Source organism: Sinocyclocheilus rhinocerous, unplaced genomic scaffold, assembly GCF_001515625.1.
Source record: "Sinocyclocheilus rhinocerous isolate Xijiao unplaced genomic scaffold, SAMN03320098_v1.1 scaffold681, whole genome shotgun sequence".
Taxonomy (NCBI): domain Eukaryota; kingdom Metazoa; phylum Chordata; class Actinopteri; order Cypriniformes; family Cyprinidae; genus Sinocyclocheilus; species Sinocyclocheilus rhinocerous.
In genome coordinates, this window is record NW_015641029.1 from 1276342 (window position 1) to 1290031 (window position 13690).

General features: G+C 34.2%; 2 protein-coding genes and 1 long non-coding RNA gene across 7 annotated transcripts in view; 1 reads left to right on the plus strand and 2 right to left on the minus strand.

Annotated features, from left to right (window-relative positions):
• The window catches only part of LOC107754149 (RNA-binding protein 47-like), a 31151-nt gene extending 25287 nt beyond the window's left edge, over positions 1–5864 (minus strand). For all 5 annotated transcript variants that reach the window (XM_016570495.1, XM_016570499.1, XM_016570498.1 and 2 more), the window contains exons 1-2: positions 5786–5864; positions 5234–5464 (exon numbers count right to left, since the gene is read on the minus strand). The gene's annotated coding sequence lies outside the window, so the exon portion shown is untranslated. The remainder of the gene's footprint in view (positions 1–5233; positions 5465–5785) is intronic.
• LOC107754152 (uncharacterized) overlaps positions 1–12305 on the plus strand; it is a 16377-nt gene extending 4072 nt beyond the window's left edge. The window contains exons 2-3 of the long non-coding RNA XR_001641549.1: positions 8725–8728; positions 12218–12305. This is a non-coding gene — a long non-coding RNA (uncharacterized LOC107754152). The remainder of the gene's footprint in view (positions 1–8724; positions 8729–12217) is intronic.
• Positions 12306–12399: 94 nt separating this feature from the next.
• Positions 12400–13690, minus strand: part of LOC107754151 (cytosol aminopeptidase-like) — an 11226-nt gene continuing 9935 nt past the window's right edge. Inside the window, exon 13 of the mRNA XM_016570500.1 lies at positions 12400–12737. Within this exon, the coding sequence (XP_016425986.1) occupies positions 12551–12737 (187 nt within the window). The 3' untranslated portion in view covers positions 12400–12550. The remainder of the gene's footprint in view (positions 12738–13690) is intronic.

The following is a 13690-nucleotide window of genomic DNA, read 5'->3' on the forward strand; positions in this document are numbered from 1 at the left end:
GGATAAAGATGTGTTTTAGTGTGTTTTAGTTTTCCACATATTGCGTCACACATTGCTGGTAAAGGTAACTGGAAAATCAGGTTTAACTCAAACTTCAGCACTGTACGAATACATGAATAGAATAAGGACACGCAAACAGACATGCGCTCTGACTTTCTATGCTAGTAATACATCTGACCTACAGTAGATCTCTTAGTCAAGGTCATATGATGGTGACTGCATTGGTGGCTCAACTGCTTAAGAGCTTTAAATAACTCCAGACACGGAAGAGCCATATCGAAGTGTAATACATAGGGTGATTTTAAAACAATGAGATTTCAAGTGCAGTGAAGTCTTATTGGTCCAATATCTTAGCATAGTACTAAGATATTGGACCAATAGATGATCTAAACATTATAGATTTGAAGAACACAAATGAAATATTTCAAAGCTCCAATTCGGAAGTATTACAGCAAGTGTTGAGGGGTAACACATTACAAGTAACACAGGTTATATAATCAGATTACTTTTTTCAAGTAACTAGTAAAGTAACGCATTAATTTCAAATTTACAACAAAATATCTGAGGTACTTTTTCAAATAAGCAATGCAAGTTACTTGGTTTTCTCATTTATTCACTGACACCTCTCCTGTCCCTGTGTTGGGAGAAACTGGGAGTGAGGTGCAGAGGCTGAGGCACTTCCTTCAGCCTGAGGCTTATTAATTTCACTTTTGGTATGAGAGTTGCCAAAATTTACGCCAACTTAGTTGGTTTTTTTTTATTAAAAACCCAGCCCAGGTGACAAAAAGTAACACAAAAGTAATATAATGCATTACTTTTTTAAGTAACATTTTTAGTTATTAAGTTATTATTTAGTATTATTATTTTAAGTAACACAATTAGTTATTTTTCAATGGAGTAACACAATATTGTAACACATTACTTTTAAAAGTAACTTTCCCCAACACTGATTATGGCATTAAGCGGAGAAGATGATATATTTACACCATCTGAAATAACTGTATAGTTGCAGTTTGTATTTTGTTTAAAAAAAACAACAACACAGAAGCCCTAGGAATATCATGCTGAACTCATTTGTTGCAATGTCTGAGACACTTCACATTCTGTTCAGGTAGAGGATACTCAGATTTTTTTTACTCGGGGATCACTCTGCACTCAAAACATATACGACTTTCATGTTTGAAACACAAAACCAAGATTATGAAACCTGTGAGATTTCTGTCCCTCCATTTAAAGTCCATTCTACCAAAATTTGACTCTTCAAAAAATGTATAGATATCCTCTAAGTAATCCATATGAATCAAGTGGCTTAATCCAAGTCTTCAAAAGAGACATGATCGCTTTATATGATGAACAGATATAATATAGGCATTTATTTACATATTTACGTATAAACATTAATCAGTACATAAAGAACACATCAAACATGAGAAACAGAAGTTAAACTATAATCACAACAAACCTTCACATCAAGCAAGCACGTTTGAGCTTCCGTTGATGTACTCTATGTGTTGATCAATGTTAATATGTGAATAAAAACCTAAATTAAACCTGTTAATCATATAGTGCAATCATGTGTCTTCAGAAGACTTGGATTAAAACATGATTCATATGGATTACATTTACAATACATTTATGAACATTAGCACCAAAGTTTAGGCGTAAAGGACTTTCAATGAAGGGGCTGAAATCTCCCAGGTTTCATTGAAATATCCTTATTTGAGTTTCAAAGTTGAATTAAAGTCTTATGGGCTTGGAAATATATGAAAGTGTGTAAATAATGACAGAATTTTCTATTTCTTTAACTGCAGTCTCTGTTACAAATATTGCCTCAGATCACCAACTCTAAAAATGAATGACTTCTGGCCAAGTACCACTGCACATTGATTACAAAATCACACAAAACTAAAACAAATTTTTAAGAGGTTAACACTTTATGTAAATCAATGATGCAATGTATTTTTTAATTAAGAGTAAAGTGGTTGATTTTTGTACTACTTTGTTTTTCTGGTTGAAAAATCAATGTTGAAGGTCTTACTGGAAGGACAGGGTGTACTTGGAAACAAGTGTCTGAGTCTTCAGTATCAGTGCAAGAAGGATGAGATGTTTTAAATAGTTACATTTAAAAGAAGACAAACTGCAAGGGATCATTGCGTTCTCTTACCCCTTCATTCCACACATACACACACTATAGCAGATGTACATACTATATAACAATATTCACACACCAGTCCAGATTTTGTCCTGTTTGTTGGGTTCAATGAACAAGGCCTATTATTACTCACTACAACAAAGAAAAGAAGAAAGGGGAGCGAGAGAAGAGTGTAATGAAGCGGCATAAAAGCATTAGCAAGACAGAGAGAAATTGAGCGACTTGATTCAGACATGCAGAAATTGTGTCACTAAGGAGACTAGTCTGTGTGTGTGTGTGTGTGTGTATGTGGCACACGGTGGGATATCCCAAATTAAGCCTTTGGTCTAAAAGAGCTCCACCCCTCAGAAGTCACTATTAATCAAAGTACCTGGAGGAGAACCATGCTGAACACACACACACACATACGGCTCTTCTAGTCTGTCTATAGAGACAGTGTAAGAATGCATTCATTGTGAAGTGCAGGTATTTGATGTGTGTTAGGGAGAGAGATGGGAAGAAAAGCAGAAGGGAGAGAGAGGAGATCCTGTTTCACTCACACACAAACACACACACACACACACACACATACACTTGTGCAGATGTCTGTCAGGGTTAAAGTCATGCTGAGGAGGTCACATGATCAGTCATATGACTTTAAGAACACAGAAAGAGAGGTGACCTGTCTTGCTCTCTCTCTGTTTCCTTCTTTATATATAATAGTATGTCTACAAGAAGTCAAGGAAGGCTGACTGAAGTGCTGAAGGTGGATGAATAAGAAATGTGTATTTCCCACAAAGAGGAAACAAAACTACTGAGTCAATAAATGACGTAGAATTGAGAAATGTCGCTAAACCTTACAATTATATTCAATTTAGAGTTTGTGGGCATCAAGATTTTTTTAAGAAATAAAGACATTTAGAGAATAGAACTTAATGATATACCAAAGAAAAAAATAAAGTAAAATATCTATATTTATGCTTTTACCCTGACATTAAGGGATGATATTTCTATAACTATAAAAAGGCCATCGTTCATTAAATTTTGCATTTTTATAATAAAATCGTTAATTTTCTGTCTTTAAATGGAAGGAAGAATTTCAATATTTTTGCACCAATATAACAATAAACAGTAACAAAAAGCTATATTTATGAACTTTTGAATATTACATTAAAATATCTGCATGATTATGGAAACCATTATTTGCATGAATATTTGAATGTTACATTAAAATATTTCATGAAAATGCTATATAGAGACTTTTTTAAAAATAATGACACATCATAACATTAAGTCAGAATTGTGAATCAATTTTTTGAAACAGACTATTTGAAATGATTAGCAAATTATTTGCTCCTGTCTTAATGCTCATATCCACCAAATGTTCAAAATTGTGAATCAATTCATTAATTCTATTAGCAATTCTAGCAATTCTAACAGCATTTCTGCTTCTGAAGTTTAAACCAGAAACACAAGCAAGGCATCTCTTTCTCAAAGTTTACACTAACAATTCACAAGACAAAAATGATTATGTCTTTAGGAAATGTAATGGCCAAATAAAATGAAAATTTAAATCATTTCAATATTTAATGAAAGTGAAATGCATATAAATTCCAAAAACACACATGCACCTGAATATGCTGCTTTCTGAGAATCAGATAAGCAGCTGAATGGAGGCAGAGAGAACTGGTTTAAGTCAGAACCACAGCCAATCAGATTTCCAACACACACACACACAAACACAAGTGGGCCCCTAAAGGTCTGTCACCAAATAAACATGCCTACACATTTAACAGATGCGGTATTTAGAGTAACAACAGAGAGTCACATGACCACTGAGACACGCACACACTGAGACAGGTTGTCTTTTCATTGTACTTCACCTCAGTGTTAATTCTTCTCAAGTTCTTCATTTAATTTCTTTTAAACTACATCCCCCACAATGCAAAGTCACAGTGTGTCGGCTCTCAAGACCCCTGACCTCTTTACAGCCTACGTGAAATAATTTCATAGGCACTCACAAACACACACACATTTACCTAGGGGACTTTTATGATTTTTATATAAACATATTATAATTACTACTGCTACTGACTTCTACAACTAAAATAAAATGTTTTGTAATTTTAGAAGAAGAAAAAAACATGGTTTATGGATTATTTTTTTCCAATTGAAAAAGTCCATAGTTCTCCCCCAAAGGGAGGTTTTGTACAATTTAGCTCACTTCTGTAGACAAAATTATACCTCAAGTACAGCTAAGTAAACACACCCACCCACACACACGTTTACCTAGTTATCTAGCTATTCTTCTTACATAAAGTTAATTATAATAGCAACAAACTAGCCCTAAGCCTAAAAGATACATTTGTTTATGACATACAGTATATGAGTCATTTTTACCTTTTGGATATACCTAAAGTGAGGTTTTCATCAGATGTAGCTGCTTTTTGGAGACAACTTAACATCACATTAAAGTTGTAGCTGAAGCACTTCCCTATTACATGTTTTAAGACTTAATTTCCATACATTGTTGGTAGAAAAACAAGATTCTACTGCTCTAGAAACAATTATTTGCTTATGAAACGGTGATTAATCTGTAAAGTGAAGTGTGTGTCTTGTCCGTTAATGTTGTGCCATTCCCCTCTGAAAAAACGTACACGTCTACACTCATTACACTAAGCATGCAAGGCTGGAATGGGCCTTCAAATCTTTTTGATTCGTTGTTTTTTCTCTTAGATTGAGCCATCTCATTGTCAGAAACCTGATTCTCTCACACACACTAAATTATAGCACACCCCCTGAGTGCAGTTACACAACACACATACACACACAAAAGACCCGCAGAGCAACTTTCAACACAGTTTTCGCAACACAGGGACATTCTAACCTTACAACTGTAAGATGGAAAAAAGAAAGAAAAAGGGAGGGAGGGAAAGAGAGATGTCAATTTAACTCTATGAAAATAAATAAGGTCAGAGGGGAGAACGTGATCGCTGGACCATCTGTGAGAAGATGACACACAGAGAACAAGGAAGGAAAACTGACAGAACATGAGACCGTGAAGGAGAGGATCACAAAAAGACTGAGAATGTAGGAACTTACCTGCGCTTTTAGTAGCTGTCAAAGAGAGTCTATGTGTTGCATTAATCAAAGGCACAGCAGATCAGCCACATTCATCTCTGTTTCTCTGTATTTCACCCGTTATCGTGTCTGTTCTCACAGGTCTTGACAGTCCAGAGTGAGAAGTTTCTCTTCTTTTTCTCTTTTGGTTTCTATCTCCAAACTGTTTCACTTCCCCGTCCCTGCTGTTCGTTCCCCTGCTTGTCTCCTTCACTGGCAACGAGGAGGAGGAGGGAGGGAAAAGGAGGGAGACCGGGCGGAGAAAGAAAGAGAGAGAGAGAGAAAGAGAGAGAGTAATTAGCGCTAGTCTCTGTACCTGCCTCTCACTGACATAATCTTCACATTCCTCTGCTGTGAGGAAGAAAAAAATCTGTAGGAATACTGAACCAGTCTGTAATGCCAAAGGTCAAAGACAAACTTTTCACAAAACTATATATATATAAATATATAAGGAACATGAAATCTTTAAAAACTGATAAAAAGAAAGAGAGTGTGTGTGTGTATGTGTCAGTCTGTGTCTACAGCAGTTAGTACCAGGAAATGTTTCGTCTCACATCTTTCTCACCGGGCTGGTACGAGCAACCTGTTCCTTTCTCTCTCTGTGTGTGTGTGTGCGCCTCAGAAACTCACCAAACCAGAATGCTTCCAGCCTCTCGGATTGGAAATGCTATCCTCCCTCAACCTGGAGACAGGCCAGAGCAGCATTCCACACACACACTCACACACACACACCTTATACACATATCAGAGCTCACCATCCCATTTGGTTTCTCTGATTTACGCAAAAAAGGCATCAAAGTGACACAAAGATGAACACACACAGTTTCTCATAGACCTCTGGGAATGTTTGAATGAAATTGGAAAAAAAAAAGTTCCATCTCCAAAATAACCATTTCACCCAGTTCACTGACCTCTAGCTTGTGTGTGTGTGTGTGTGTGTGTGTGTTTCGAATTAAATGAATTAATGAAATGTGGTCATACAGAAGCAACAACTGTTATGTTTATATTAAAAAAAGAACTGTCATGTCTGCAAAATAAACAATAAATTTATCAATAAGTAACACTTGTCAAAAAAAATAAATTACATTCTATCTCATCATAAACTTGCAACACTTTATTTTAATGTGACAGTTACTTGTTACATGTACTTACAACAGTAATAACAGTAAATTATGCATAATTAAAAACGACTAACGTAAAACCAAACAATAAACTTAACCTTATAATATAATAAGTACATGCAGTTAATTAATATTACTCAGTATTTATTTGTGTAATTACACTGTAACAACATAAAATAAAGTGTAACCAACTCAGATGAGCAAAAAAAAAGATATTTGATTTTTTTTCCATACAATGAATTCATCGGTTTTAAACTTGTGAAACATGGAAACATTCTTCAAAATATCTTCCACAGAGTAAAGTTAGTCATACACTGTAATTACTGTATGTGTGTATATATATATATATATATACTGTATATATATACAGTATATATAACATCTTTCTCACCGGGCTGGTACGAGCAACCTGTTCCTTTCTCTCTCTGTGTGTGTGTGTGCGCCTCAGAAACTCACCAAACCAGAATGCTTCCAGCCTCTCGGATTGGAAATGCTATCCTCCCTCAACCTGGAGACAGGCCAGAGCAGCATTCCACACACACACTCACACACACACACCTTATACACATATCAGAGCTCACCATCCCATTTGGTTTCTCTGATTTACGCAAAAAAGGCATCAAAGTGACACAAAGATGAACACACACAGTTTCTCATAGACCTCTGGGAATGTTTGAATGAAATTGGAAAAAAAAAAAAGTTCCATCTCCAAAATAACCATTTCACCCAGTTCACTGACCTCTAGCTTGTGTGTGTGTGTGTGTGTGTGTGTGTTTCGAATTAAATGAATTAATGAAATGTGGTCATACAGAAGCAACAACTGTTATGTTTATATTAAAAAAAGAACTGTCATGTCTGCAAAATAAACAATAAATTTATCAATAAGTAACACTTGTCAAAAAAAATAAATTACATTCTATCTCATCATAAACTTGCAACACTTTATTTTAATGTGACAGTTACTTGTTACATGTACTTACAACAGTAATAACAGTAAATTATGCATAATTAAAAACGACTAACGTAAAACCAAACAATAAACTTAACCTTATAATATAATAAGTACATGCAGTTAATTAATATTACTCAGTATTTATTTGTGTAATTACACTGTAACAACATAAAATAAAGTGTAACCAACTCAGATGAGCAAAAAAAAAGATATTTGATTTTTTTTCCATACAATGAATTCATCGGTTTTAAACTTGTGAAACATGGAAACATTCTTCAAAATATCTTCCACAGAGTAAAGTTAGTCATACACTGTAATTACTGTATGTGTGTGTATATATATATATATATATACTGTATATATATACAGTATATATACATTAATTTTTTTAAGTTGAAGTAAATTTAAATAAATAAATACATACATACATATTGGAGTACATTTTAACAAGAAAATACTATTTTAGTCTCTCTACAAAATATCATGTTCACTGTTCAGTTCAAAGTGTTGCCTTAATTATTTGTGAAATTTACTAGCAATTACTTTTTTTCAGTGTACAGGATTGTAACTACATGAGAATTTTCTTCTTTTGGGTGAACTAGCACTTTAATATCATTCACTAATATGTGCCATTGTTTTCCCAGGCAAACAAACAGTTAATCTAACTAGTCACTGATTAGAATGGTTCACTAAACCATTGATTTCTTGACTTGGCTGGAAATAAAAAATAAATGAACCAACCCCCATGTGTGAAATACAAGTCTCTGAGAAGAGTTCTATTTATTCTCACACACAGAAACGCCTTTCATAAAATCAATGCATTCAACACACCTTCTTCTATCTCAATAGACAGACAATGCAGAGAGAAAACAAGAGACAGAGAGAGAGATCGGAAACACTTCCTCAATGTTGGATATGACAAAGGCTTGCAGGTGAATTTCACATAGGCAAAAGCAGTAGGAGTGGACAAAATTACATTCCTCATCTCTGGTTGCAGAGTCACTGGGCACTACAGTGACACAGCAAAATGAACACGAAATAGACCAGGAACTTTATTTTATTTCATTTGATTTTATCATCACTTTAAGGCAGAAACGAGCTTCCATACATCCTAGTCAACAAATGACACGTTTTAATCTAGTATTGGACTTTAACATGAATGTAAAGTTGAAGCTGCATTACAAAAATGAATAAATGCAATCAAACGGTTATCTGAAGGGGGATGTGTGCATGCGTGACGCAACTGAGCCAAACTGATAAGTTAGATATACTTTACCAATCCTAGAAATTCATAGAACAATTTCTGAAGAGAAAGACAGGTGGAGAGAAAAAGAAATGAAACATTTAAAGGAAAAGGAGAGAGAGAACATGTGGTAGGGTCAGTATGTTTTAATGAGCAGTTTTGTTCTGTTACTGGGTGGATTTAAGACTCTGGCCATTAGAATGTTAATCTGCTTAAAACCAATCACACTCCTGCCTGAAGAGGGGGAGTACAATCACACACTTTCTCCCACACACACACACACACACATTCATTAACATTCAGCCCAAAAACATACACACAATAGGTCATTTGCAGACCCAAAACATACATACACCACCCCCTCAACCCAAAACACATACACACACCCAGAAGAAATATTTATTGCTTCTAGTCAATGGAATTTTCATTTAAGTTGAATTTACTCTACTGTTCAAAAGTTTTGGGTCGGTAAGCGTTTTTAATGGTTTTGAAAGAAGTCTCTTGCTCATCAAGGCTGCATTTATGTCAACAAAAATACAGTGCAAACAGTTAAATAGTAAAATGTCATTACAACTGTTTTCTGTTCATACACTGTATTTTAAATTGCAATTTAATTCCTGTGATGGCAAAGCTTAATTCTGAGCAGCCATTACTCCAATATGATGATTTGGTGTTCGTGAAACATTTGTTTATCACAACTGAAAAATGCCATTATTGTTTAAAAAATATGGACACTATTATAATTTTTTTTCAGGATACTCTGATGAACAAAACATCTTAAAAACAGCATTTATTTTAAATTATTTTAAAATGTAACATTACAAATGTCTTTACTGTCACTTTTGATTAACTTACTGCATCCTTGATCTATAAAAGTATTAATTTCTTTCAAATAAAAGAAATTTGAAAGGTAGGAAAAACTCCTTCCTTTGAATGAAAATTAAAAGAGACAGTTGTGAAATAATAATTTTGTATTTATTTATTTATCATACTGAAAGATTATACTGAACTTTTGATTGCAGGAATTGTTATCTTGGCACAACTAAGCAAATTCATGACGTGTTATGTGAAATTACTAGGGTATTTTTCTCCATATGAAAAAATAATTAAAAATAGTCTCCATTTTCTTCCTACTTAATATCATTGCTGTTTAGAAAAAAACAACTGATATATATATATATAATATATTATTTTTTATTTTTTTTGAAATATTGGGTAAAGTGTGTTTAATGAATAGATGTTAATTATCTTTCAGTCCTCATCATTGTGCAGTTCCCAAATGCACATTATTAAAATGGTTTAATGATTCCAGAGATTGGTGATGTGGATATCAGCTCTTCATTTACCGCAAACTTTCCCACTTTAACAAAAGATGAAACAAAATAGCAAAGAGTATATTTTGACTGCATGCGGGTGACCTTGTCCTCTGGCTGCACTTCTGAACTGTTATCAAAGCGGATCCCTCTTTGTCTCAGCCTTGCACAAATCTCATACATATAACCCTATACTCTCAAATCCCGAGACGTTCTTACTAAAAAGTAAACTTGTAGTAAAATAAATGGAACTTCATCTGCAGTACTGCATCTGAAAAGTAAACTTACAAGTAAACTCGTAACGTAATCGGCAATACTGCATCTAAAAAGTAAATTTACAGGTGAATTTGTAGTATAATAGATGTAACATAATAGGCAATACTGCACCTAAAAAGTAAACTTGTAGTAAAATAGCTATAATTGGCAATATTTTAATTGTTTTAGACAGTTTTGCTGAATATACTCTATTTTAATCAAATCGGCAATACTGTCCAAAAAGTAGTGCTGTCAAATGATTAATCACGATTAATCGCGTACAAAATAAAAGTTTTTGTTTGCATAATATATGTGTTCTGTCCATGTTAATTATGTATACATAAATACACACACATACAGTATATATTTTGAAAACATTTACATGTATTTACATGTCTATATTTATATCCATATAATTTATTATAAATAAATATATTTAATATATAAACATATTTTTCTGAAATATATACAGTGCCGTGAAAAGGTTTTTGCCCCCTTCCTGTTTTTTTAATTTTTTGCATATTTGTCACACTTAAAAGATTCAGATCATCAAACCAATTTTAATATTACGCAAAGATAATGCAAGTAAATACAAAATGCAGTATTTAGGATGTGATTAATCGCGATTAATCGTTTGACAGCACTACTAAAAAGTGGTAAAACAGGTCTAAAAGGTAAAGTTACTTAATCAAAATTCTATCATGAAGAAAATAAAACAACTAATGCAGTGCTGTTCATTAGAATACATAGGTAAGGATGGTGTATGTGTGTAAAGGGGATATTTGGGTTGTGTGTGTAGGGGGATTGTGGGATGAAAGCAGGGCACGCGTGCTTAAACCTCTGCGCTGTTAGAACAATCGTTCTCCTCTCCATCTCGACCCGCTTTTCAGATTAAGTTTATTGCACAAATTCCACATCAGCTTACAGCACAACGTCCGATCTAACGTCTTCAAAACACACTCCTGCTAAACCTAGTTTAAATTAGAATTCATACAGACAAATCCAAACCAACATTAGAAAAGAAAACCATTTTACTTTTATTTCGACGCATTTACTTTTATCTTTGAGGATATGATATAAAAGTTAGTTTTTGTGAGATTTTGCAAATGTCTGGAGACATCTTTTAGCAACTGTGTCCCTGGAGGATAGTTAGAATGTTCCTAAAGTTAGAAACACACAAAGAGGCATGGTGTGAGAGGGTTTCATTCCAGTAAATTGTCCTGTTTTGTGTGTAAATGAGTGCTCAGGCCCAGCTGACACAACACTGAACATTCTGATAACACAAGCCTTCTCTTCTTCCTCCATTCACTTTCACAAAGCCATCTAGTGGTGTACAAAGCTACTCACTTTTCATACTTTTCAAGTTCCAGTTATTGAGTTCAAAAGTTTCTCCATAATCACCTAAATAACATGAATAGTCTTTTTCTTCTCAAACATTACCTCTGCATAGGACACATACAGTAAATCTTTAAACATGGCTGGGAATATACTAGAAAGCACCATTTAAAAGGGCAGATCAGACAAAAATTTAAACTCTGTCATCATTTACCAACCCTCATGTCATTCTAAACTTATTTTACTTTCTTTCTTTCAAAAATGTATCTTGTGTGGTTTTTTTTTAATATAGCGGAAGTCAATGGTAACCAAAACTGTTATCTTTTATAAACTAATAACTTTTTTTTTATATTTCACAAAAGTCATACAAGTCTGAAATGACATGACTGTGAGCAAATCATGAAATAAATATACTTTTAAGTTCATTTCAATATTAACATGGCAAAACAAGGTGCCACATTAATTCTGAAGCATAAATCTAGTGTTTAATGAAACATCATAATTTATGAAAATAGTTTTCATTTGTTTAGATAATACAACTTGTGTTTTCAAGGTAAAAATAAACCAACACACCAGTCTTTCATCGTGACATTTATCACAATCTTCATTGCCACATGACTTTATTGACCTTGTATTTTGTGCATTTATACATGGTATAATACTGGTACCATTTAATCTTATTACACAAATATGAAGAATTTGAAAAGTTCCATGAACCACTTTTTTTATACAATACCACTTTAAAAGTCAGTCCAGCAAACTGGTCTTTCATTCTCCAGTTTCAGTTGTTGCTTGTTACAAAGTAACTAGATTTTAGCAACAGTGTGGCAGGTTCTAGCAACGCTTGTCAGCAGTTTCCATTAGATACTGTTTTTGGTTCTTGGCACTAAAAGTTTCTTCTTGTACCATAAAAACACCTCAGCCATGACTTTTTTTTTTAATTCTTTCACTGTGTTGATCACTTGTTGCTAAGCGTCTGCTAATTTCAGCAGCAATCGTATTTATAATCGTTCTGAACACTGATCATCATGGATATACTGTACTTCTGAGGCAGCCAAGTCAAAGGTCACAATGGTCACATTAGGGTTCAAAGGCCAAACCAGCAGCAAACTCCACCAACGTACGTGTAGGTCTTCCAGACATTCCTTTTCTCAGGTATGGAACTTCATCCTTATTGGTCATGACGCCGGCAATGTCGAGATGAGCCCAATGATCAGCGGTCACAAACTCTCTCAGGAAGGCTGCGGCAGTGCAGGCACCACCTGAACTGTGAGGTCACAGACCAGTTCAGTATTATGGCAACCAAAAACAAGCACAGTAATTACTACAGATTACAGAAAAAATACACTGCTGTCCAAAAGTTTGAAGTTGGTAAGAATTTTAAATGTTTTGAAAGAAGTCTCTTATGCTCACAAAGACAGTATTTATTTGATCAAAAATAAGGTAAAAACAGTCATGTTGAAAAATAATTGTATTCTGGATGCACCGATGTATCGGCCGCCGATATTTATCGGCCGATTTTTGATTATTTTAAAGCCATCGGCATATCGGAAATAGCATGAAAAGGGCCAATACTGATGGTTTATTAATTAACTGCATGGAGACAACGAGTTGCATGTCTGTTGCATAATCCAACGTTTTTCTCTGGGCAAAATAATTAAATACTTGCCAAAACAAAATAAAATCTGTACAAAATATAGTTTGTCAGACAGCATAGTACGGCCATAAGCAAACATGACTTCGCAAACGTGTAAATTTATCATCGGTAAGTCACAATGGCAATGCACCGGCGTTAGAGTTTATCCGAGGATATGTCACGAACCGCCACATTATCAAAATAAAATACAGTTAAAGAAGCATAAAAAGTTACACTGCTCATAGTAGTCCGTAGTACAGTCTGTGCCGTTCAGCGTGACCAGCGCCTCACTGCTGATATAGCTGATATAGCAAGGATGATGTTTTACGTCAATAATACGAGTGAAGAACGAAGCCTATAGTTTACATAATATACATAATAATAGCATCCAGATACTTCACGAATATGGAAACATTTGGATTCGTGCAGAATGAGAGAGATAGGCTTCAGTTTTGTTTTTAAATTAATTTGTTTTGGCTCGACGCTTATATTTAGCCTAAATACAACTTTAGAGGATTTGTTGTGGAGAGACGGGAACTAAAATAGCCTAATTGTGTTTGTAATTTTGCTTTTATTTACCATTA